General features: G+C 46.7%; 1 protein-coding gene across 6 annotated transcripts in view; it reads right to left on the reverse strand.

The window, feature by feature from the left end:
* LOC146193337 (uncharacterized) overlaps nt 1–27,622 on the reverse strand; it is a 131,048-nt gene that overhangs the window by 64,136 nt on the left and 39,290 nt on the right. For 2 of the 6 annotated variants that reach the window (XM_084602688.1, XM_084602687.1), the window contains one exon: nt 4,831–5,217. The exons of the other annotated variants lie outside the window; for them this stretch is intronic. In XM_084602688.1, coding sequence (XP_084458814.1) covers nt 4,901–5,217 — 317 coding nt within the window. In that variant the 3' untranslated portion in view covers nt 4,831–4,900. Of the gene's footprint in view, nt 1–4,830; nt 5,218–27,622 lie in introns of those variants that run through there. 6 annotated transcript variants of the gene reach the window in all.

Genomic DNA, 27,622 nt, shown 5'->3' on the forward strand with positions numbered 1-27,622 from the left:
GTAGCGAGCGTCGTTAGCGCGAGATATGGCATCTCGAGCGTAAGTACTAGTGCCGGCGTCAGTAGTGGGTAGCGATGTATCAAAGAGGAGTAATGGGTGTTGGTCAAAGGGCAGGTAAAAGGGAGAGTAGCCAGCGGTATCATGACGAGAAGAGATATAGGCAAATGTTACAAAGGATATATTAATATCCCAATCCCGATGGTCGCCGGAGACATACATGGATAACATATCAGTGGGCGTATGGTTGAAGCGTTCTGTAAGGCTTATGGTCTGAAGATGATAGGCGATGGTAAATTTGTGGCGGATGGTGCATACATGAAGTAGCTTGTCAACACCTCTGGCGAGGAAGCAGCGACCATGATCCGTGAGTGACACCGTGTTGTAGTATCACGTCGTGGCGGTGCAAATCAGTGACGTCTATAGCGCAGCTAGTCGGGATCGCGCTGGTAATGGCATAACACGTAACATAGTCGGTCGCTACGGCGATCCATTTGTTGCCTAACGCAGAGACCGGGAAGGGTCCAAGCAAATTAACACCAACACGAAAAAACGGGTCCGTCGGGATGGATATTGGCTGCAGGTGTTCTGATGGCAATACGGATAGTTTTTTCCGATGCTGGCACAGCTCACATGCGGCCACATAATGCTGAACTGAGCGATAGAGACCCGGCCAGTAAAAACGTCGGTGCATGCTGTAATACGTGCGGGACACGCCAAGATGTCCAGCGGTGGGAACATCATGAAATTGTTCCAAGATGGTGGAGCGCAGATATTTCGGAACAACGAGCAAGAGCTCAGCGCCATCAGGCCGCATATTGCGGCGTTATAGTGCGTCCCCTTAGAGTTCGAACATGGCGAGGGCGGGATGAGACAGGACGGTAATCAGGCGGTCGATGATAGACCGGATTGCGGCGTCCAAGCGCTGTTCGTTGGCGCTGTTGGGAAAGGCCGATTAAGACAGGAAACATGTGTCAATGGCACAGGCTGTAGACATGGGAGGATCGACAGGTTGGCGGGACAAGCAGTCTGCATCTTGGTGAAGCCAACCAGACTTATAAACCACGAAAAAGGTGTATTCTTGCAACCTTAACGCCCAGCGTCCCAAACGTCAAGTAGGATCTTTCAGTGAAGATAGCCAGCAAAAGGCATGGTGGTCCGTGATAACAGTAAAAGGTCGTCCGAACAAATAAGGCCAGAATTTCGCAATAGCCATAACAAGAGATAGAGTAATTTCGTTCTGCCCTAGATAGTAGGCGGCTGGCATACGCAATCACTCAGGTGTGGTCGTGGTGTCGCTGAGCGAGGATAGCTCCAATGCCGTGACCACTAGCGTCAGTGCAGACCTAGGTAGGGGCCGAAGGGTTGAAATGGGCCAAAACGGGTGTATTGGTGAGAGGAGCGGTAAGTTCGGAGAAAGCTGCAGCTTGGTCAGGGCCGCAAGAGAAAGGCGCATTTTTTTTCACTAGGGCGGTGAGAGGGCGAGCAAGGGCTGCGAGGTTGCGTATTTGGGTTTGCTTGGTACGGTGGCTCCGCAAGGGATAAAACGACAGAAGAGACGAAGAAAGCGGGCTGTTCCGACTAGCATCTACCGCCCCCAGGAGCCGAGAAGCCTAGCGATTAGCGGCGCATGCTTTTTCAATGGGCGTCATGTTGGACGCGGCACTAGCTTGAGAAAGCCTATACTACTACTACTACTATCACTACTACTACTACTACTACTACTACTACTACTATTATTATTATTATTATTATTATTATTATTATTATTATTATTATTATTATTATTATTAGTAGTAGTAGTAGTAGTAGTAGTAGTAGTAGTAGTAGTAGTAGTAGTAGTAGTAGTAGCAGTAGTAGTAGTAGTAGTAGTAGTAGTAGTAGTAGTAGTAGTAGTAGTATAGAGGAAGACTCGTTTCACTAAGTGGCCAAATTAACTGGCTAAATATTATCTTCACAGTTTTAATTATTAATGATAATATTAATTGGTTCACAGGAAGGGAAAGGCGCAGTATCTCACACTTGGGTCTGTGGACACCAAGGGATGAAGGTGTCCACAGACACAAGGGAGGAAGAAAGAGGAGCCGCAGCGGAGGGCTACGGAGTAGTTTAGGTGTCCACAGACACGTGTGACAGATACTGCGCCTTTCCCTTCCTGTGAACCAATTATTATTATTATTAATTAAAACTTTGAAGATAATATTTAGCCAGTTAATTTGGCCATTAACTAGACAATTCAGTGCCAACTTCGTGAAACGCGTCTTCCTCTATACTACTACTACTAATGATAATAATAATATTATTAATAATATTTAGCAGAGAAATATTACTGTGTGTTGTTATTATTATTATTATTATTATTATTATTATTATTATTATTATTATTATTATTATTATTATTATTATTATTATTATTATTATTATTATTATTATTAATATTATTATTATTATTATTATTTAGTAGTAGTAATAGTAGTAGTAGTAATAGTATTATAGGCTCTCTCAAGCTAGTGCCGCGTCCAACGTGACGCCCTTTGAAAAAGCATGCGCCGCTAATCGCTAGGCTGCTCGGCTCCTGGGGGCGGTAGATGCTAGTCGGAACAGCCCGTTTTCTTCGTCTCTTCTGTTGCTTTGTCCCTTGCGGAGCCACCGTACCGAGCAAACCCAAATACGCTGCGAGGTTCTGGACGAAACGACAAAATTCGAACACAAGCCAAGAAAACTTCGAACATCACTAGATGAACGTGGTGTGGTAAAAGTACAAATGGCGCGAATCTTATCTGGGTCAGGCTGAACACAAGCAGCATTCACTAAGTAGCGAAGAACTTCGATTTCCTAATGGCCGAAACTGCATTTCTTGGAGTTGAGTTGAAGGCCGGCGCGGCGGAATAGCTCGATAATGGTAGAAAGGCGAGAGAGGTGGCTGTCAAAAGTGGACAAAACAACAATGACGTTGTCTAAGTAACAAAGACAAGTCGTCCAGTCGAAGCCGCGCAGCAACGAGTCCATCATCCGTTCGAAATTTGCAGGGGCGCTCCATAGACAAATAGGCATTAATTTGAATTGATAGAGGCCGTCAGGAGTGATAAATACCGTTTTTTGCGGTCTCGTTCATCGACGGAGATTTACCAGTTGCCAGAGCGATGGTTGATGGAGGAAAAGTAGCTGGCTCCATGTAAGCAATCAAGTGCATCGTCGATGCGCGGAGGGGGTAGACGTCTTTTCTGGTCAACTTGTTGAGGTGGTCATAGTTGAGACAGAATCTCCAGCTCCCACCTTTTTTCTGGAGCACAACAGGTGACGCCTAGGGACTGCTTGACGCTCAATGACGTTGTCGGCCAGGATCTTGTCGACTTGACGTTGAATCACCTGGCGCTCGGAAAGAGGGACATGGTACCGCCGCTTTTGAACAGGTGCAGCATCGCCGGTGTCGATGCGGTGGGTACAACAGACGTTTTGTCAAGAGGTAGGGCCTCAAAATAAAAATTGTCGCTATATGAAAGTAACAGCTTATAGAGCGTGTCGACAGTGTCGGGTTGCAGGTCGGCCACAATCATGCCGGAAATAGGATCACGGTGTAAAGGAGACAACATAGAAGAGGTAGGGGCTGTGCAAGGTGCAGAAGGAGGGTCGGTAGTTAGGGCTGAAACTTCACAGTCGGGCAGCGGGGAATGTTCAGCTAATGAAATTCTGCCGGGGAGTACTTGAGTCGACAAACTGAAGTTTATGACTAGGAGAGTGGTGCGATTTTGAGATACGTGTACGATGAGGTGTTGGAGGATGACGTGGCGCTGCAGGACGACGTTTGTAGTTGGGCACACCAGGTAGTCTCCATCGGGAAAGGTCGGGAAAGGCACATAGGAATATCAACAACAGCTTCCGGAGCGAGGCGGGAATATTTTGCTGAGCGGAGGCGAGGTGGCGTGGAAAGGTCTTCAGAGCAGAGGGGAAGGTCCAGGAGTAGAATGCCGGTTGTGCAGTCAATAAGGGCTTAGTGAGCGGTCAAGAAGTCAACGCCAAGGATCAGGTCATGGGGGCTGCTATCGCCATCTATGAACCGGCAACGGCATCAATCTTTTCATTCTTTCTTTCCTTCTTTCTCCTCACCCCTCTGACTATATAATACCCCTTGATCTGGAAATAAAGCGGCGTACTTTTGGCCTGGCTACGCTGTCAGATGCATCACTCGGGAGTGGCGTTCCAATTGACTACGCCTTTCCAACAGTGGCGTTCCCACTGACTGCGCCTTTTCAACAGGGGCATTCCTAGAGCACGGTGAAATAAGACTGGTGTGTGACGACCAGCAATGGCTACACGGGCGCTAGACATACCAACACGGCAGCAGGGCTGCCATTGGCGACACGAACGGCGGGCGAAACTGCTGGCGTTAGGAATTTCTTCAGGCGACGACGAAACGAGGAACTGAGAACAGAGAGTTGGTCACTAGTGTCAATAAAGGCAGAGACAGCAACACCATCCACAAAGACTTCGATAAGGTTGGATTGAGGAGCAAATATCAACAGAGGATTTTCAGTCCGGGTCGCAAATGCAGCTATATATATATATATCTGCACAGTCAATTTTAAAGTGTCCATATATATATATATATATATATATATATATATATATATATATATATATATCTGTCCGCCCTCGAGCTTCGCAGCCGCACACTACCGACAACAGCCATGACCGATGCTACGACTCCTAGTCCAACTGCCTCCTCGTCCCCCGTCTTCTGCGCTGGAGCTGTATATATATATATATATATATATATATATATATATATAGAGAGAGAGAGCGAAGGGTACGCTTCATTTAAAGAAACATTTTATTAGACTCGACGTTTCGACCAGAAGATGGCCTTCATCAGGAGTGTGAATGCAAGCAATGGGAGTAGGTTTTATATGCAAAGAGTGGAAAGAGAGACAGGTGCGCAGAGTACATTGGCATTGTAGTGACGGGTGGGGTAAAAAGCAGGTGCAGGCGGGGAGTGGAAGAAAGTGCCGACGCCTGCTGTGCAAGCCGGCACATCCCCGGTCTCCACTTCGACGAGGCCCCGATCCCGGATGGATTCACTCTCAGCTGCAACACTTGGATCCCAGCAAGCTTCCTCCACCATGCAGGACATCGGAAATGACGTCAGCACGCCCACTCCAAGAGACCCAACGGGACACCAACAGCCTCCTTCCAATGAAAACGACCGTCCAGAAGGCGCCGCTACACCGAAACAAAGGTATGACCTCAGGCGACGCTGCGGCTCAGCGCAGCGAATTAAGCGGGACTGACGGGCTGACCGAGCTCGCCCGCCTACTGCTCCCTCCTCAGATGATGCCAAGCACGCCAAGCATTTCTTAAAAGCAAGAAAAATTTTAGACAAACGAATCAGGCACCAGCTCCATGTAAAAGCCCTTAAAATTTATCTCCAGTCGAATATGGTACCGAAGGGCCTTTCTGTAGATTTAATTCCGTCAATGAACAACCTTTCGAATGCCCATAAATTGGCTTGGAGCCAAGAACTCCACAATGCATCACTTAAACTTCTGAAAATAACCATAAATCACTGCGAGGAGACGTTGGCATCGCTGAGTCGGGAGGAGGGGCGGGTTCGTCACAACATTATACTATCAACAACTGAGGGCAACGAGCTTGAGGTCTTCCAGTGCAGGAGAGCTACAGAAATTTGGACTAAGAAGTGTAAAAAATTTCAAAGAGGTAACGTCCCTTATATAAACCTTGAGCATGGCGCGATACCACAACCTGTTAATTTTTTAAATCAGTCTAATCATACAGCAAACGATTCAAGAACCCACTTAAACACTTCTAACCAAACACCGGACAGACCACACTCTCAGCATAACATTCTTAACTTCTCAACCGCAGCACTTACCCCGGAAGAAACAGCACTCCTATCCCGTGGACTGAAATTCTGCCCAAATATGGGACAATATGACGAATACAAATTACTTAAGGATCTAGACAATTTTTCACGAACCCTATGACTACAGGAATATTTTTCGAAAAACCTAACAGTAATTCTGCCTCACTTCCCCGGTCTCAGGAACAGTGGACCCCTAGATCTGGGAGGGAAAAACATCTGGATTTGTACATAAAAGCTATACAGCGGGACATCCTTCGCGCTTTCGAGACCTACAGGCCCAGACCCTCACACATTTCAAAAAAAGAACGTAACGCCTTAACATCCCTTAGGCAGCGAACGGAAATCGTCATCAAACCTGCCGATAAAGGAGGTGGTATAGTAATTTCAAACAAAGACGATTACATTAGCGAGGGATACCGCCAACTCAACAACTCAAATTTCTATGAATTACTCCCATCAGATCCCACTGCCGAACACCAGGAAATTATAACACAAACTCTAAAGCAACTCACCGAGAAAGGGGAAATACTACCACGAGTAAGAAAGGCACTAGGGGCAATAGATCCGTCCCCAGGGCGTTTCTACATTCTCCCGAAAGTGCACAAAGAAAATCATCCCGGTCGACCAATCGTATCCGGCATTGGCACCCTCACAGAACCAATATCTAACTACATCGATTCCCTCATCAAACATATCCCTCCCAAACATACATCTTACATACGCGACACTAATCACTTCCTGAAAGAGTTATCTAAATTTACTGTCCCCAAAGGAGCCCTTTTAGTGACCCTTGACGTGGTGTCCCTTTACACGAACATTCCGCACGAGGACGGGATCCAAGCTCTGATCACATCATATGAAAACACAAAGCCTCAAACTCCCCTAGCCCAACCGCCATCGCATCACTCGCTAATCTGGTTCTAAAACTCAATTCCTTCGAATTCAACAACTCGTATTACCTACAAATCAGTGGTACAGACATGGGAACGAAAATGGCGCCAAACTATGCTAACATATTCATGGATCACATTGAATCTGACTTCCTACGCTCGTACCCAAAAAAATCCAGCTTTTTATAAACGCTTCCTAGACGATATATTTATCATATGGACAGAAAACGAGCATTAACTCATCCAATTCATTACCTCATTTAACAACATACATCCCAACATCTCATTCACACATACCTACTCCTCCACTCAAATTAACTTCCTGGACGCATTAATTCAATTTGAAGACGGGGCACTAATCACCAATGTCTACAGAAAGCCCACGGATAGACAACAATACCTTCATTTTAAAAGCTGCCACCCGCGCCACTGCAAAACATCAATTCCATACTCTCAGGCAATAAGATTCAAACGAATCTGCTCACGCTCAAAAGATTTCGAGGAAAATTCCAACCGTATGCGGGAGGTTCTGAAACACCAGCACTATCCGCCAACTATTATTGATGATGCCATCCAAAAAGCGGGATTAATTGATCGCAATGAAACATTTGGGGAAGACCGGCCGGCAGCACAAAATGAACACCGCTCAAACCTGGTCTTAACTTTCGCAAACAACCTTCCGAACATCAACAAAATACTAAAAAAAACACTTTAACATCATCGAACAAAGTGATCGCCTCTCCAAAATTTTTTCTTTGATTCCGCGGGTTACATACAGACGACCAAAAAATTTACAAAATTATGTAGTACACTCTACTATCGATAAAGCAGATATTGTGGGTTGTATGCCGTGCGGAATCCAACAGACCAGATCGAATTGGCCGAGATATCGAAGCTAATCAATAAGCGCAAGGTGGCCGATATTAGGAAGTATAACATGGAGAAAATTGAGCATGCTGTAAAGAACGGGGGAAGCCTTAAAGCGGTAAAGAAGAAATTGGGCATAGGCAAAAACCAGATGTATGCGATAAGGGACAAGGCGGGCAACGTCATCACTAATACGGAAAAGATAGTCAAAGTAGCCGAGGAGTTCTATACAGATCTCTACAGTAGCCAAAGTAGTCAGGACCGTAATGAGATTGGCGGTAGGGAAAAACAGTCAGACGTTCCACCAGTGACGAAGGACGAGGTCAAGAAAGCACTAGAAAGTATGAAAAGGGGGAAATCAGCTGGAGAGGATCAGATAACTACAGATTTGCTGAAGGACGGGGGGGATATCGTGCTAGAAAACCTGGCCACCTGTATACGCAGTGCCTGGTGTCATCGACGGTACCGGAACCATGGAAGAATGCAAACATTATCCTCATTCACAAGAAAGGGGACTCTAAGGACCTGAAAAATTACAGACCAATAAGCTTACTGTCTGTTACGTATAAGGTATTTACTAAGGTAATCGCTAATAGAATCAGGACAACCTTAGACTGCAATCAAGCAAAGGATCAAGCAGGGTTTCGGAAACGGTACTCTACTATCGATCATATCCATACCATCAATCAGGTGACAGAAAAATGCTCGGAATATAACCAGCCCTTATACATAGCATTCATTGATTACGAAAAAGCATTTGACTCAGTTGAAACCTCGGCGGTGATGCAGGCATTGCGAAATCAGGGGGTAGACGAGCCATACGTGAAAGTGCTGGAAGATATATATAGCGGCTGCACAGCAACCATAGTTCTGCATAAAGAAAGTAACAAAATTCCCATAAAGAAAGGTGTTAGGCAAGGAGACACAATCTCCCCAGTACTATTCACAGCTTGTTTAGGGGAAGTATTCAGAGACTTGGAATGGGAGCAGTTAGGGATAAGGGTAGATGGAGAATACCTCAGTAATCTACGATTTGCTGATGACATTGCTTTGCTAAGCAATTCGGGGGATGAACTGCAAATAATGATTGATGACCTAGACAGAAAAAGTAGAAAGGTAGGCTTGAAAATCAATACTAAGGTAATGTTCAACAGCCTCGTATGTCTACTTAGGACAGGTAGTAACCGCAGATCCAGACCATGAAAAGGAAATAACAAGAAGAATAAGATTGGGATGGAGCGCATTTGGCAAGCACTCGCAGATTATGACTAGCAGCTTACCGGTATCGCTCAAGAGGAAAGTATACAACAGTTGCGTCTTGCCTGTACTCACCTATGGGGCTGAAACGTGGAGGCTAACAGAGAGCTCTACCTAAGTTGAGGACAACCCAGAGGGCTATGGAACTAAAAATGGTAGGGGTAACATTAAGCGATAGAAAGCGTGCAGAGTGGATCAGAGAAATAACTCAAGTTACCGACATTCTAGTAGAAATTAAGAAGAAGAAATGGACATGGGCAGGACATGTAGTGCGAAGAGAGGATAACCGATGGTCGCTGAGGTTGGTTGGTTGGTTGGTTCATGGGAAGGGAAAGGCGCAGTATCTGTCACACTTGCTCTGTGGACACCTGAACCGCGCCGTAAGGGAAGGGATAAAGGTGGGAGTGAAAGTGGATAGAGAGAAAGGGGGGCCGTAGTGGAGGGCTACGGAGTAATTTCGACCACCTGGGGATCTTTAACGTGCGCTGACATCGCACAGCACACGGACGCCACTTCGTTTCGCCTCCATCGAAACGCAGCCGCCGAGGCCGGGATTCGATCCCGGGAACTCCGGCACAGTAGTCGGGCGTCTTACCACTGCACCACCCCGGCGGGGCACGCTGAGGGTAACAAAACTGGGTTCCAAGGGAAGGAAAGCGTAGCAGGGGGCGGCAGAAAGTTAGGTGGGCGGATGAGATTAAGAAGTTCGCAGGGGGTCAAGTGGATGCAGCTAGCACAGAACCGGGTTAAGTGGAGAAATATGGGAGAGGCCTTCGCCCTGCAGTGGGTATAATCAGGCTGATGATGATGATGATGATGCCGTGCGGAAAAAATAGGTGTCAAGTTTGCAAACACATGCAAACAACGACCACGGCAAAGAGCACACACTCTGATTTTAAACACTCCATCCGCGGAAATTTGAATTGTGACTCCAGGAACGTGGTATATATGCTCGAGTGTGGCGAGTGTCAAATGCAATACATAGGGCAGACCGAGAACCCCTTCCGAATTCGTTTCAACAACCATCGCGCACACACCAAATCTCTCCCCCACCTTCCCCTGTCCAAACACCTGCAACAGAAAAGTCACAAATTCGACAAACTTAAAGTTTTCCTGCTCCAGAGCGGCTTCCATAGCAACCGCGAACAGCGAGAATCGTACTTTATATTTAAATTTAATGCCCTGCATGCCGGTATTAATGAGAGCCCTGGTATTCTTTCTCCACTTCAAAGTTCAGTTACCCCGTAAATTCCTTCCTCAAACACACCCAAAATGGCCAAGTCAAGCTTACTGCAGGTGGCCCAAAGGACTGTCAGCCTCCCCCACCATACACACAATGAAGGTCACACAATTCCTGCTTTTGTCGCCTGGGGTCATACCTATTACTTGCTTCCTTCCATGTGCCGGTTTTTTTTTCTTTTTTTTCCCACCTGCACTTTCTTCCACTCCCCGTCTGCACCTGCTTTTTACCCCTACCATCACTACAATGCCATTGTACTCTGCGCACCTGTCTCTCTTTCCACTCTTTGCATATAAAACCTACTCCCATTGCTTGCATTCACACTCCTGATGAAGGCCAGCTTCTGGTCGAAACGTCGAGTCTAATAAAATGTTTCTTTAAATGAAGCGTACCCTTCGCTCTATAATTTTTTTAAGCGGCCAAGTTCGTTAAATGTTCTCGCATCCTATATATATATATATATATATATATATCTGTCCGCCCTCGAGCTTCGCAGCCGCACACTACCGACAACAGCCATGACCGATGCTACGACTCCTAGTCCAACCGCCTTCTCGTCCCCCGTCTTCTGCGCTGGAGCTTTGCGCCAACGGGACCCTCCTATCTTCAGCGGAACCGGCGACCTCGACGTCGAAGATTGGCTGTCCTCATATGAGCGGGTCAGTACGCACAACAAATGCGACGACGGTCTCAAATTAAATAACGTGATATTCTACCTAACTGACGTTGCCAACCTGTGGTTCCGCAACCACGAAGCCGATATCTCCTCGTGGTCTGCTTTCAAGACCACTTTTTCCGATATCTTCGGGAGGCCTGCAGTGCGCATGCAAGCTGCGCGCTGAGCAACGCTTGCGCGGCCGTGCACAGCTACCCGGCGAAAATTTTACAAGTTATATTGAAGATGTTGCAGACCTGTGGAAGCGCGTGGGCGCTTCAATGACAGAACATGCCAAGATTGGCCATACTTTACAAGGAATCGACGATGACGCGTGCCAGACGCTTCTGACCAGAAACCCAGCAACCGTGGTCGACGTAATCAATGCATGCCAAAACTTTGAGGAATTACGCAAGCGCCGTCAAATCACTCATTCTTCACTCTCACACCAGGAGCCTCTTGCAGCTTTAACAGCTGACGCAGAACAGTCCTTCTTGCTGCAACAAATCAAGCAGTTCGTTCGAGAAGAAGTTGCCCGTCAACTGTCCCTCGTTCCCCATCGTCCTAACGCTTCCTCTCCGTCGGTGCCAAAGTTGCAGCAAGTCATCCGGGAACAAGTCACAGAAGCACTTCCCACGCTTCCTGAAGCTCCTGCTGTCGCTCCCTTGACATACGTTGGAGCACCAGTACAATATAGCCAACCTTCTGTCCCAGCCCCTTTGACCTACGCGGCAGTGGCTGCGCGGCCTCCGCCTGAGCCGTTACCACCCATGCAGCCTGTCCTACGCCATGCACCGCTTCCTCAAACGGCTCCGCTTCATCCTGCGACTCCGCGCTATTACAACCCGTGGCGCACTTCGGACAATCGCCCAATTTGTTACTACTGTGGTTGCCCTGGACACGTGGCCCGTCGGTGCCGTCGCCACATGGCTGCGCGTCCCGAGCCTGCGTCTTCGGAGTACTCCCCACCGCTGCTTCGTTCTTCTCCGTCTTCTCCGTCTTCGCCTGCATACGCCGCCAAACAGCAATCGTATACGACCCATCATCCTTCTCCACGTCGTAGGTCACTGTCACCAATGTGCCGGCGACCACCCACTGCTGATGAGGGAAACTAAGTTCCGCGGTTCATGAGGTGAGAACTGCGTGCTCTGCGAAAAGCTCAAGGCCTCATATTTTGCCCACGAACGTTATAGTAATCTCTATCGATGGTCTGTCTTAAATATGCGCTGGTCGATACAGGTGCTGCGGTGTCTGTGATTCATGAGCGACTTTGCCGACGATTACGAAAAGTTACAACGCCATTTAACGGTTTGTCGCTCCGCACTGCCAGCGAAGAGAGGATTGCACCTTTAGCAGCATGTACAGCGCGTGTCGTCACTGAAGGTCTTTTATACAGTGTCGAATTCGTAGTTTTGTCGTCTTGTTCTCACGATGCAATCCTTGGACGGGACTTCTTGTCTAAAAATAACGCCGTGATCAATTGCGCCCGAGCTGAAGTGCAATTTTCTGCACTGTGCGACGTACTGCACGACGACAACCGTTCAGTGTGTCCTCAAAAGCTCACCATCGCTGAAGATGTCGACGTAGCTCCAGAGGCTTGTGCCCTTGTGCCTCTTTCGTGTCCTGCCGTGTCAGCCGTTAGTGTTCTATTTACGCCGTCTGCATCCTTCATCTACCGCAAGCACCTGCCGCTGCCGTCTGCTGTTCTCGATGTTCACGGTGGCTTCACGAAGCTACTCATCTACAATCCGTCTCCGCGCCCGATTACTTTGCTACGTGGGGAATCTCCCGCTTCTATTGAACCAGCCCACCTTCTCTCTGACCTGGATGCCTCCGAGACCAACCGTGGTAACTACATCGATGCTCTGCAGTCCGATCCGACGCCTGATTCGTTGCCAGACGACTTCTTCCGAACCGCCATCGATGACGCCCTTCCTTCCACCTACCGGACGCAGCTTGTGGCCCTTTTACAGACGTTTCGCTCCGCGTTCGACGCTGCCCACACAGCTCTCGGTCGCACTTCCACAGTCATGCATCACATTCAAGCCGGCTCTAACACGCCTTTTCGACAGCGCCCCTATCGTGTGTAAGCGGCAGAGCGTCGCGTGATCAATGAGCAAGTTGAGGACATGCTACAACGTGGTGTGATCCGTCCATTTCAAAGCCCCTGGTATTCACCAGTGGTGCTAGTAAAGAAGAAAGATGGTTCGTTTCGCTTTTGTATCGATTATTGACGCCTCAACAAAATTACCCACAAGGACAATTACCCCCTTCCGCGTATAGACGATGCTCTTGATTGCCTCCAAGGTGCCGAGTACTTTTCGTCCCTTGATTTACGTTCCGGTTACTGGCAAGTACCAATGGCCGCCTGTGACAGAGAGAAGACCGCATTTGTGACGCCGGATGGCCTTTATGAATTTAATGTGATGCCCTTCGGTCTGTGCAATGCGCCCGCCACTTTCGAGAGAATGATGGATAACATATTGCGGAAGTTCAAGTGGCACATCTGCCTCTGCTACTTGGACGATATTGTTGTCTTTTCCACTGACTTCGCTACGCACCTAGAGCGCTTGCGGCAAGTTTTGGTTTGTCTTACTGACGCTGGCCTACAACTGAATCTTAAGAAGTGTCACTTCGGTGCCCAGCAGTTGACAATTTTAGGTCACATCGTCTCTAAGGAAGGTGTTCGTCCTGATCCGGCCAAGCTACGCGCAGTCGCAGAGTTTCCTAAACCGGTCTCACTCAAGCAACTTCGAAGCTTCATAGGTCTGTGCTCGTATTTTCGGCGCTTCGTACGGAACTTTGCTTCTATTATTGCACCCCTGACGAAGCTACTCGGGGGAAACAGTGAGTTGAGTGAATGGTCGGCCGAGTGCGACGAAGCGTTCACCGCATTGCGCCATCTTTTGACATCGCCACCAATCCTTCGCCACTACGACCCGACAGCACCCACCGAGGTCCGTACTGATGCGAATGGCGTTGGCTTCGGAGCTGTCTTGGCTCAGCGGAAAAACGGCTTTCAAGAATACGTCGTCGCCTACGCGAGTCGTGTTCTCTCTAAAGCTGAATGCAACTACTCAGTTACAGAAAAGGAGTCTTTGGCAATTGTGTGGGCACTAACGAAATTCAGACCCTACCTGTACGGTCGCCAGTATGACGTCGTCACCGACCACCACGCGTTATGTTGGCTGTCCTCTCTTAAAGACCCGTCCGGCCGCCTAGCACGATGGGCCCTCCGCCTTCAGGAATTTGACATTCGCGTTGTATATCGTTCTGGCCGTAAACACATGGACGCCGATGCTCTGTCTCGTTCTCCTCTATCCAGCGAACCTGCTTGCTCGACGGCGGCTGATCCCGTCCTCTCGTCTCTAACCATCGCTGATATGCCTGCGGAGCAGCGCAAAGGCCTGTGGCTCGCATCTTTTATTGACATCGTGTCCACTTCTCCCAACGCTGCGCCTTCTCGGACTTTACGCCGTCAAGCACCACACTTTGCCCTACGAGACGGTCTTCTCTACCGCCGCAATTATATGACTGATGGTCGACGATGGCTTCTCGTCATTCCCCGCCATTTACGACATGAAATTTGCGCCTCTTTCCATGCCGACCCTCAGTGTGCCCATCCTGGTGTAGTCAAGACGTTTCAAAGAATTTATCAACGCTACTATTGGCGCGGAATGTACGGTTATATTCGCAAATACGTCCGCTCCTGCATCGCCTGTCAGTGCCGCAAGCCATCCACACCTCGTGCTTCTGGCCCCTTACAACCCCTTCCATGCCCGGCCCGTCCTTTTGATCGCATTGGCGTTGATCTTTACGGGCCACCTCCCTGCACGTTCACTGGGAACCGCTGGATTATCGTCGGCATCGATCACCTTACCCGATATGCGGAGACCGCTGCCCTACCTGCTGCTACTGCCCGTGAGGTTGCCCTGTTCTTGCTTCATCATTTTGTTCTTCGCCACGGCGCGCCGCGTGAGCTGCTCAGTGGCAGAGTCCGAGTCTTCGTTTCCAATGTCGTTGAAGCTCTACTGGCCTATTGTCGCATCGTACATCGGACCACCACAGCATATCACCCTCAAACTAACGGGCTGACTGAGCGCTTCAATCGTACTCTCGGAAATATGCTCACGATGTACGTTGCCGCCGATCAGACTCACTGGGATGCTGTTCTTCCTTTCGTGACGTACGCTTACAACACCGCACGCAGTCAACCACCGGCTTTAGCTCTTTCTTCCTCCTTTATGGGCGTGAGGCTTTGTCCACGATGGACACTATATTACCATATCGCCCCGGCTCCTCCGAGTGGACTCCACTTTCTGAGGCTGCAAAGCAGGCGGAGGAATGTCGCCAGCTGGCCCGCAGTTTAACATAGGAATCTCAAGGCCGCCAAAACCATTGTCATGACAAAGATCAGACGCCAGATGTTTTCCCTACAGGGTCCCTCGTTTGGCTCTGGGTTCCTGGCACCCCACTGGGATTGTCATCGAAATTTCGAACTGAATACCACGGCCCCTACCGCATCGTTCACCAAACCTCGCCTGTAAATTATATCGTGGAGCCACTCACTCCCTCTTCGAACATGCGTCATCGCGGCCGCGAAACTGTGCACGTGAGCCGCCTCAAAACATACTACGACCCGCTCGTCTTGCCTTCGCCATAGGTCGCCAGGGTGGCTCCTATTCGCTCCGGGGGAAATTGTAGTGAACGAAGAGCGGATGTCACGAAACACGAGGAAGAGAACAACGAAGTGCCGCTGCGCTGCTCGAGCTCGCAGGTTTGTGCCTAGACGGACTGTGTTCCTATGCTGTTCGCCGTGCAGCTTACAGAGGACTATATTCCGTTGAACCCTCAGTAAAACCCATTTCAATATATATATATATATATATATATATATATATATATATATATATATATATATATATATATATATATATATATATATATATATATATATATTGTGGGGCCCCAGAGCCCCTTTTGGTGTTTCAAACCGCGCGCGCTTTTTTCTGTTTGTGTTGGTGTCTGCCCGGGCAGCGCGAGTACGCATGAGCGAGCTGCCTGGAGCGGGGGCGGCATGTTATCGGCGCGAGACCGAGGGTAGATAAGCGCGTCGGAAGCATGGCTCGGGGCTTATTCGCCGGGCGCCCGGCCAGCGAAGGGCGGCGAGGCAGTGTCCCAGGCCGGCGGGATGTACACGGACGACGGAGCGGGATCCTGCGAGACGAAGACGGAAGCGGTGCCTACAAAAATGCCTTAGGAGTATTAGCGTGAGTGCTGCCATGCGAGAAGCAATTTTTGTACCGTCGTCAACGCTTTGGCCATATTACTCGCCCTGTCCGCGCCGCAGTGTGTTTTGGGTTGCCGCGGTGAAGCCCTGACCCATGTTCCGTTTTATTCTGCATAGTTCATTGTAGCGCACTACGAAGGCATGTTTCCAGCGCAGTTTTGACCGAATGCTGTTTCTTTTCTATTTTATACTTTTCTGTTGATCCTGAATAAACCGGTGTTTTTAGGAAAGACTTCGTTTCTCACTGGTCGGGTGAAACGATCGCTCGCGGACCCGCATTCTAGAAGGCGGCGCCGTCAATATACATATATATATATATATATATATATATATATATATATATATATATATATATATATATATATATATATATATATATATATATATATATATATATATATATATATTATGCGCTTTAAATTTCCGCTTTTCTCAGGTAGGCAAATTCTATAAGTAAAACTATTTCCGCAACTTTGAAAGATCAGAAGAGAGGTGATTAGCATTCTTCTTACTGTGTTCAAATAAATGCTCCACACAAAACAAAAGGAGATCCTTTTGTCATAGCTTCTTTGCCTTTCATGCGCTCGCGTTTTATACTTTTATGCCATATGAGTTCTTTTTTTTATGTGTGCGTATCGTGACCAGCCCCAGTGTCCGCAGTTTAGCCACATGCCTTGGCAGGCTTATTATTTCGATAATTTGCCAGGCATGTTTGCGCACGCGTGGGCTCCGTATTATTCTTGACAATGTCAAGCCGACCTGTGTTATTGTGTTCTTGTTATTTTTAATCTGCATCATAACACAAATGTGACTGCATGACTGTTACCTTTTTTAGGTTCTGTTTATTATTAGATTGTCACCATCATTGGTAGTGATACTGATAGAGCTAACGTATAAATATAGGACACTGCCAGTAGCCTAGTTTCGCCTGACGAGTACCTGTTTCGCGGCCGAAACGTGAATACATTCTCTTTTCCTTGACCACGTCAGATGTTTTTAGTGCGTAAGCATTGTATGGCAATGTCGGCACGTTTCGCATGGGCGTGAGCTTATCGAAGCTGTAAAAAAGGAACTAGTTGCTATATCGAAAAACATCGTAACAACAGATAGAGCTTCAAGGAAACATGTGGAAAGGACCAAATGAATGATGTGACTTAAATTGCTAATTATATAAGACCCAATTAAGTGTGCATTTGGAAGCCAAGATGGCCACCAGCCAACTTCCGGTTTCGATTCTGAACTTCCTGTTTCGTGTCTCAGTACAGAAATGCAAAAGTCTGAGCGCTGCTGCTCCACACGGTACATCGCGCGTTCCTTGTCGAACGCGAACAGTGTTCCGTTAAACGCATCGAAGTTCACCGGCGTTCTGTAATTGGTTCACCAGAAAAGAAGGTGCTGTATCTGTCACTTGCAGAGTCCCGCTGACAGACCTCGCCGGCAACACCGCAACGCCTAGAATTGCGCATTGCTCCTGTGCAGGTTACCTAGTCATCTCGGAAAAATGTTTTCAAACCCTGAGTTGACTATTAAAAAAAAAACGAAAAGGACATAAAGTACCATCCCCCACGCTTTCCTTGGCCTCACCGACTGCTGGCTTCTTTCCTTCACATATATATATATATATATATATATATATATATATATGAAGGAAAGAAGCCAGCAGTCGGCGAGGCCACGGAAAGTGTGGGAGATGGTACTTTATGTCTTTTTCTTTTTTTTTTTAATAGTTACTTGGATAATCACAGAGATTAGTAATGTAATCTGTTTAGGAGAAAGATAATTAAACACAAAGTAGAAGAAAAAACAACGTGCCGATGGTGGGAACCGAACCCACGACCTCCGAATAACGCATCCGGTGCTCTTCCAACTGAGCTACATCGGCCGCTGTTCCCCCTGCTACTTTCTTGCGTATTTATGTTGTCTGTATACGAACCTTGAGAGTGTTAACGAGCGCCACCCTCAGCCAAGGCAGCGGACGTGGAACGTCCTTTGTTACCGCCAGCGTCACGTAGAACGTGATCAAGAGCGAGGGCGAAAGCTGTGCTAGAACCCTCTTACGCTACCTGTGGCTTTAAGACTGCCACACGGCAGTCTTTTTTGTTGCATCTTAACCCTCTCTACAATTTAATTAAGTACGCTTGGCCTCAAAGAGGATAGTAAATATTTTGCATAATTGATCGTAGGTGAATAACTAATTCAGCAAATTTTAACGAGTACTCTGAGGAGCACTACGTACATGCCAACAAACAATATGTCATTGTTCTGGGCCAGCTACAATCTTCGCTTTTTTTAAAAAACCTGCGTCACGTGATAAATTTTGGATTTCGCGGAATTTCTTTCAATATGGGAGAAAAGATGCACGTGCGGGTTTATTTATCGAAAATAATAGAATGCGGCTTTGTGAATGTGCTCTCCAAATTTTCTAATCACAGTTATTGAATAAAGTCAATATTGAATAACTTAGAAATATTATCTTAATTACTAATTGATTAATTGCAAAACAAAAATAGTCTGAGCTGTATGCAATTGGTTGCCGTGGCCCACTTCAATTTATTATTTTTTAACTCTTGACTGAAAACCCTCTATAATATAACTCACCTCGTCACGGCACTGCCGGTTAGTCTCCGTTCTACCTCCTCTACGGCCTATAGCCTCAACTTCCTTACAGACATTATTTCAAACATGTGGTCCCCCCATTCTCAAAACGCCCGTGAAGTCTTTTCCAGCGCCGAGCATGCTCGCCAAGTCGCCCGTTCTAACGTAAACTTGCCAAGCTTCTCACCAAGAGTATTATTGCAACCGCCACCTCGACAGCTCCAGGTAGCATGGATCCCTTGTGTTTCTCTGGGTGCCAAGTCACAGCCGTCACCTATGAGACTTGAACTGCCTTCCTCGAGTGCATTTCCTGTACCGTACCCTCCGGTATTGTCCAGGTCTCGTGCCATAAGTCATGCTATCTATCTTGTTCTGACACTCGCTAAGCAACACCGGGACGGTGCTTCTGCAGCCGAAGGCGATGCTACGGATGACATCATCGAACAGGAGGTTGACGAAATTTGTGTGCGCATGGCACGTGCTCGGGTCCCGAATTCTTGGCATCGGTCTATGTCCTGACACCCGGTGCGCCCTGGGCTGGTGGCGCGTTCACTGTGAGCGTGTTGTGCGGGGTGTGTACGCCTCCTGAAACGTACTAGTATATTATATGCACGGATGAAAAAGCTGACAGTTGGAAAGGTGAAGCGAAGCGCCTAGGGGATTTCTTATTCTTTAGCTCTATGTTAAAATGTAAATAAACAGTCCTCAACAATTTTCTTCGCATTCCCTACTGTTAGCTTGTTTCATTCGTGCATATATGAAATAGCGCTTTACGCTCCGGTCTGGTATGTTCCTCAAATGCCTCACACGTTTTGTATGGAACGCATGAAAAATTTTCAATCGTCCCAATGAGCTCCGTAACATTTTGCCACACTTATCCACGTACTCTATATCTGTGAGAACCCCGCAGCAGTTAACACAAGATGCAGTAGAATAGCAACAATAAAAAACCACGGCGGCAATTTAGCGTGGTCTCTCCAGCTTATGTCGCTACGTGCTGACAGCAGCAATTAAAAGAACTAGAGAAATTCTCCAGGAGTTGGATGGTTAACGATGGTGTATGCGACACGTGGCGGGTCAATTACATCCCAAATGTTCACGTTCTGTCGACAATGGCGGTACATCTGGACGATAAGCCTTAAATAACGCAGATAGTAGCAATAAAATGGCATGCCATTTAGCGGCACTCTGAGTTGATTGACGCCATGCATTTTACTAATATTTCTGCAGAGCAAAAGCTTGACCAATTTCAATGTTCCAAACTAAGATGCAGAAACGTGAAGGAAAACAAACGGATGAGATCAGGATGAGGACAGCGTAGGTTTTCATGAAAACGAATGTGATGGTTCAATGTTGTACGATAAAAGCGGTCAAATTGGATCCGGCAGTAAACGCTGTATATTTTTAAATATTTTACACGAATGGGTATGCATGTAGGTGTAATGCGAAGACAAAATTCTATATGCGTTATTTATTGTGCGACCGAGAATTTCTAGAAAACGTGTTTTTGTCGGAGGGGCGTCGACAGCAAAGTGATCGGATTAAAATAAGCAGGTTATAGGCTTAAAGTGGTCGAAGGTGACAGAAGGTGTGGCTAGTTAAGAAATATAGGTAGGGATAGATTTAGAGTGGAAGCACGCAAGCAGATAATGATTGTAATTATTTTCTGCGAAAGGTAACGCAGATCTGAGGACAACACCATGCCTTAAAAAGTTCAGATAGAAATAAAATTTTGGAAATATAACATGTCCTTTCGGCTCCAGTATGCAACAGCAGGTCTACAATCGGTATAACGCGCTTTATTCTGAAACAAACATGTTTTTTTCTCCTTTTTCTATCCTTCTTAGACTGCCGAAGTAGACTTCCAAAATAATACGACAACATGGCAAAAGAACATACCAAATGCCACTTTTCTGCACCTAAAACCCCTGAACGGTGTGTTGTTCGAGAAAATATGGAGCGTCCATATATAAAGGTAATTTCACATGCCTGTAGGCGAACAAGGAACTAATCATATCAGAAACATCATCACAAAATTTATTACAGGACTTTAAAAACGAGAATATTCTTTGGGGACTTCCTCGTGGTCAAATGCAATAATTGACTCATTTCAAACTGCCAAGAAGACCGGTGTAATGAGCATAGCCCTAAATATGCAAATAACATTTTCTTCAACAAATATTCTTCATTGTTACGAGGCTTATTCCATCAAGGCTCCGGAAGAATTTTGCAAATTTCTTTCGCAATGTTACTAATCTTGCATGGAAAACCTGGTCCAAACCATTATTCAACTAATGTTCGAAAAGCGCTCCGAAAGCCTTTACTCAATTGTGTTCCTTATCGAAACGATGTAACTTTAGACCTCTTTTTTGTGCAGTACAAAACAATTTCACTTCAGGCGGGATATCGAATGCATGGTGGGTGAAAATCAGTTGCAATGTTTTGCAAAGGGAGAAATCTGGACGCAGCGATGACATGGCGAGCTCTTTCTTTTTCGCGACAGTTTCCAATTTACCACAAATTATATGAGTTTCATAAAAATGTTCTTTGATCAGTGCCTTTAATAAACTTCTGTTGCACACAGCGGTTGCAAACTTTTGTGTGAAACTGGTTTTTTGATGATCGAAAGCTGTGATTAACGTTTCCTTCTTTGCAAAATTTAGTAATTAACCTTCATTGGTCTAGCCTACTCCTTTTAAACCCACTTTTTCTATCACCTCAGGGTACTCGCCATATATCCAGTTCTCGCCTGTAGTGCTTCTGCACTTTTGTCGGTTTTCTCCTACTTCTTGCAAGCATCGTTTGCACTCGAAACGTACGCCTAAAGTAGTTGTTTGCAGGCGAGGGTAAACGAATAAACAATCAACTACCCTACCTAAGACGTTCTTTAAAAATTGCGTTGGTGTATCCTAGAAAAACCTCCCGGCATTGGGAAATTCGCTTAGGTTAATTTATTTGTATTGTTTGCTTATCAGAGGCATTGCGCTGATGATTTCTACAGAAACAGCTGTGAAACAGGCTTCATCCACTCTGCATTTGCAGGTCATCACTACACTTTGGGTTTTTCAATTACTCGAACTTCACAAGTCATGGTGTTGCCAGCAAATTTCCGTGTCTCATATGCTCGAGTCTTTTTGTTTCTTGCTTTTTTTAGCGTAGCGTCTTTTACGAAATTTCACTACGAGTCACAGAAGAGGCCCCGCCGGGGTGGTGCAGTGGTAAGACGCCCGACTACTGTGCCGGAGTTCCCGGGATCGAATCCCGGCCTCGGCGGCTGCGTTTCGATGGAGGCGAAACGAAGTGGCGTCCGTGTGCTGTGCGATGTCAGCGCACGTTAAAGATCCCCAGGTGGTCGAAATTACTCCGTAGCCCTCCACTACGGCCCCCCTTTCTCTCTATCCACTTTCACTCCCACCTTCATCCCTTCCCTTACGGCGCGGTTCAGGTGTCCACAGAGCAAGTGTGACAGATACTGCGCCTTTCCCTTCCTATGAACCAACCAACCAACCACAGAAGAGCCTGCTTAGAGGTAGTACGTTCACCTCTTATATTTCAATGGGCATTGCTGCAGCCACGTAAGAGCTAAAGGGATGTGTGCCAGATAAAATTAAAGGCTGCGGGTACTACAAATTAAATAAAACACTGATAAACTCCAAGAATTCTGATTCCAGAGTCAATGTCCCTTTATTTACCAGCCTAAACCCAAGCACGCACGGTTATTATGGTAAAGTGAGTCCATGAGCTGCATCATACCATTTTTATTTGTTTGTTAGAATGAGCAAGCAATGTGTTTATCACGAAATGCAAGTGGTTCGGCAGCATCTGCTAATACATTTAGATAGCGGGACACACAGCCCTTCAAGACAGGGCAATTGTCTTATGTGCTGTGTGCAACTTTATGAAGTGTGCGTTCTAAATCATGATAAATTTAGGCCCTTAACCAATGCTTCAATGAAACCGCTCAGACTTTGATAACCGCGAAACAAACAAGCACTGACGACATGACGAGTGCGGAAGACTGAATATTTCTGAACCCTAGATGTGGCGATCACAATTGGGTGGCGATCACAAGAGAACGATATGCCAGAATGGGCCTACTTAGGTCGCGCAATTAATTAGATGAGCCTTTTTGGTGACACAATCCGGAGACATTGTTTTACGCTATCGCATACACTTAATCCGCCCCTTAGTCGCATTCTTCACAGATGTGCTGTGAGTGGCCTAATAAGCAAGGTGAGCGGCTCGCGACTCAATGTTAACAGATCTGAAAACCGTCAGTGCCTTAAACTTATAAACAAACTCAAGAAGTTTAAAAAGTTTACACATGTCCGACCTGCTGTGATGACATGCGGTGCTCGTGGTTTTGCACTACTTATCACCCTTTATTTACTGCCGTAGTATGCGTCACACCACAATTTTTTCCGGTGTTTTGAGGTGTGAAATTCCCCTACTATACTATGTGGTGGTTGCTGAAGATTTGCGCATGACTCGGCGAGCACAAAGAGGTAGAGGTGGATTTGACAAGACGAGGAGGCAGATGCGACTGAGTGCCATGGTGGGATATATACTGCCGGGGGTACAGCCGAGGATAAATAGCAGTTAAAGGAGGCCTGGTGTCTGCCATCTCTCTATATCTACGGTGCCAAAACCCAGCAGGTTATCGTTAATATCGATTCTCCTTAGACATCAGAAGAAGAACGTCAACGAAACTCCAGAAAGATGCCAGGAGCTCCACCAGCGAACCTCACCTGACATGAAGAGGGTTTCATTGAGGCATGTACAGTATAAAAAGGTCACGCCTCATCTAATGCACTTTTCAGGCCTGTCCGCTACATAAGGCAAGTAAACGCTTAACATCGAATGCCGAAGATATTCTTGAGTTAAAGCTTCAAGCAAGCCAGAAAACTTGCAATGACGACTTACGCGTGCTCAATGAGAAGATGCCGGCTTTTCAAGACACCTGTTTCGGCAGAAGACATTGCATCTATTCTAGAGTCAGGGCAAACTGCCGCACGAACAATGACGCTCCTCCACCACCACATTAAGGCCGGTCAGGGGCCTGCTCCTGCTGCGAACAGTCGATTTTAATGCAGTAATACATTTAACGGCTACTTTTTTCATCTCCCGTTGTCCGTCAGTGTTTCGTACACCAAGGCCTTCAGAAGGACATCCCCACATGGCACGGTTTATACCAGAGGATTTTCAGAAGTTATTGTGTGTTGTTCTTTTTGTGTTGTGTGTTACTTCAAAATAAATGCCAGGCAAAGAATCATTAAGAGTGAATAGCCTTTTTAATTTGCTAGCTCAAGTAACCGTATTTTGAAAGTACAAGATTGATAGTCGGCGAATGCTTCTATCCGAGCACCAAGGATAGCCGCACCTATTGGACCAGTGGAGCCATGTGTCGCAGCCAACGGGCACGGCAAATTTGTTTGAACCGCAGTAATCGCACCAGAGGTCGCAACATTTCTAAAAGTAGCCATATACTCCAATAATCAGGTTGTGCTTGAATAGCAATATTTTCTTTCGGATGACCATCTCATCAACTGCTACCAATGTTTCTAAAGTGCTAATGAGAGGCGGTTAGTGTTATTAACCCGCTTGAAACCACAACGAGAATTGAATCTTGTAGTACTGATTACATATTTGCTCGACACGTCCACGTAACCGGCATGCGCTATGTTACCTATTATCACTTGCCGCTACTCGCTGTTCTGCGCAGCAGCATAGAAGCATACTCCTGATCAAACATAACTTTCCTCACAGCCTGTACTTAGTTTATTCCAACAGAAAATCGACCAGTATGTATACATTCCTGCATTGGAATAATTTAGGCGTAGCATCGATTGGACCGCCACCTTTTTATGAGAGCAGCTGTTGAACTACCCGCTCAAGCTGTATACTCCTCAAAAGAAGCAACTTTACTGAAAGAAGCTTGGCGTTCTTCAGGAAACCAAAATATGACTGAGAGCAGAGCCCTTAGCAAAGATTCGCCGAGGTTGCAGACGTAAAAAACGGCCTGTTTTCCACTGGAACCCAGCACAAAACAACAGAAAATTGCGGGCCATGCTGAGAAACCAACATTCTCATCCTGCAGATGATTTTAAATAAGGATTAAAGATCCAATAACAAGTAGAGTTACATCACAGCACGGCGCAGAGTGCGTTTATCCACCGATGTGAAATGAGATTTCCAGTTTATTCAGAATACTTCAGCTACAGAGACTATTCTTGCTGCCATCGACAGATCTCCTTCGACGCTTGGCCGTCGGTTCAGTGAATCAACGCTTGCCCTAGCTGCAGAGGTCGTCATCGAACTTAGACACACAATGTAAATGTTCCAGTGAGCTCACGCCAGTGACTGACTTCACTGTACTCTAGTCAGTTCCCAGTGGTCTGAAGGTTATACCAGAAGACACCGAGAACCGATTGGCGTACTGTTCAATACATTTTTAGAAGGTGTGTATTTAATTCGGGTACCTATTACAATTTGGCTTCCCTTGAGCTGGGAGAGGGTCAAACAGATCGCATGAGTTGAAAGATAGGTGAGACCATCGGTGGAGTTTCCCAGAAAGCTGGCTGCTAATGCAAAATCCTTCGAACTGGCGCGTCTTAATAAGCCACTTGATTACAACGCAGTTAGAGTGTGATCTAGCAAAGAAATTGAATGTTGTGGTCAGCTCATGCAAAATGCTTAAGAATATTTTCTTATTAAAGCAGCGCAGACCTTACCCAAGAACTACAGAAGCCGGGAAAGGACAATAAAAGGGAATTCATAGGATCACCGAAAGCTTAGCTGAAATAGACAGTGAGAGAGAATAAAACTCAGTCAGCGTGGATGCGTTCTGTCCTGCCACCTTCCTTAAGGAAATCTAGGAGCAGGTAGCCGCACTATTTATTGTAACCGAAACGCAGGGCACTGTCGACAGTGCAAAAGAAACTTATATAAAAGCCTTAGAGTCTGTCGCCAGTATAGGGGACCCAAGCATCGCAGGGTGGAGCTGTGGATGCCACTGACCAGCGCCCTCTCCGACCAACGCCCTGTAATTGGTCGGGCAAAGCGAATAGCTCGCCTGTAGACAATCGTGTCTATGCTGCTTCTGCACTCAGAGGCAACTTGATTTGCGCGCGCTCGCGTTCTTCGTCGCTCGCGTTGTTGAAAGCTGCTTGCGCGCGCGCGCGTGCGCCCTGACCACAGTCTACTCTCTTTGCGCGCGCTTTTTGCGCGCTTGGATTTCCGTGCTGAAAGCTGTCTTGCGCGCTACTTTTTCAAACTCCCGCTTGGACGAAGGGGTGTTTGAAGCGAGTGCGCTGCAATGTACACGCTTCGATGTAGTTTTAATAAACAGGCGACAGCGGTGGCTATTTTCGCAGCGCAAATGTAAAAAAGGGAGAGCTGTTAGTCAGCCATTTGCATTCTGTTGAGCAGATTGTAGGAGACAACTCTGTTATCGTGAAGACTAAGTGTGTGTCGCAGGTCAGCGACCACATCGCGTACGACATGGGATTTGAGGCAAGTATTTCATGTGTATTATACCCATTTCATTAAGGTCCAGATTGGCTTCAGGCTGCGTTTCGATGGAGGCGAAGCTAAGTGGCGTCCGTGTGCTGTGCGATGTCAGCGCACGTTAAAGATCCCCAGGTGGTCGAAATTACTCCGTAGCCCTCCGCTACAGCTCCCCTCTTTCTCTCTTTCCACTTTCACTCCCCCTTCCTTTCTTCCCTTACGGCGCGGTTCAGGTGTCCACAGAGCAATTGTGACAGACACTGCGCCTTTCCCTTCCTGTGAACCAATTACATACATACATAAGGTCAAGATTTGTAAGGCGCATGCAACCATTTGATGCGCTCTTTGCTTTAATTTCTGAAGAGCATGCAGATGTAATCTAGTTGGTGCCTATGAACTTAACAAAATATATGTGGGTTCCTTCGCATCTTAGGCCCGCTAATGTTAATTTTGATGCCGACTGTCGTGCAATTGCATACTCAGAACATTTTACACGTAGCTTCCACCTGAATAGAATGTGCATTCACATGTATAAAAAGAAACATCAACCCTTCTGCTGCAAACGAGATATTTTCGTGTTTTAATTTTCGTGAATCGCATCCAGCTCCTAACACCTGGTCCCACAATTGATCGAGTAATTTCAATTCCACAGAGTAAATGAGACAGTTCTTGACAATATCTAGAAAAGTAAATTTTCACTCCGTAGTTATTACTTCATTGTTCCTATAGCTTTTATGTTCGTATATAACTGTTTTATTCAAGCACTCGCCCCGCCGCGGTGGCTCACGCGTTAGGGACTGCTGGTCATAGCAACGCGGGTTTGATTCCGGTCACCGCTCGCTGGAGGCGAACTGCAAGGAGGTCTTTAGAAATATAAGTGCCCGTTAAATAACCACGGAAGGGAGGGCGGGTGTGCAATTTTTACAAGTCTCCAAAACAGCGCCCCTTGTACCCTTGTCGCGCTGAGGTGTACGCTAGACACTACAAAACTAAGGGTCTGTTCGATTCAGCTGCACTCTTTGCACCAGTTCCGTAAAGTTCTGCGGCGGTGCCGCAAGCGTTCAGCACCAGTTCCACCAGTTCAGATGGAGCATCGGCACCAGCTACTTACAAACGAATGGTAGAGTGCAGGCCGCGGGCCGTTTGCTAGCCTTGGCATCGCCAACAAGCTGCGACCGGCTGTGTGCAACATCACGTCAGCGGACGGCAACGTTCCGGTTATAACTTAATGAATTTTCAAATAGCACATGACAACGAAGTTTTGACATTATTCAGCCGCGATGCTTTTGGCCTGTGCTTTGTAATAAACGGCACTTGTCAACGAGAACACGATCGAGTTCGCCAAGGTATCGCTACGCATACTCAAGAAGTAGACACACGCATGCGGTGTGATGCATGCACGCTGATCATATATTTCAATCATGACCATGCGCGCTTCAATCGC

This window comes from Amblyomma maculatum, chromosome 4 (genome assembly GCF_055883805.1).
Source record: "Amblyomma maculatum isolate TAMU_Amacu chromosome 4, ASM5588380v1, whole genome shotgun sequence".
NCBI classification, from domain to species: Eukaryota; Metazoa; Arthropoda; class Arachnida; order Ixodida; family Ixodidae; genus Amblyomma; species Amblyomma maculatum.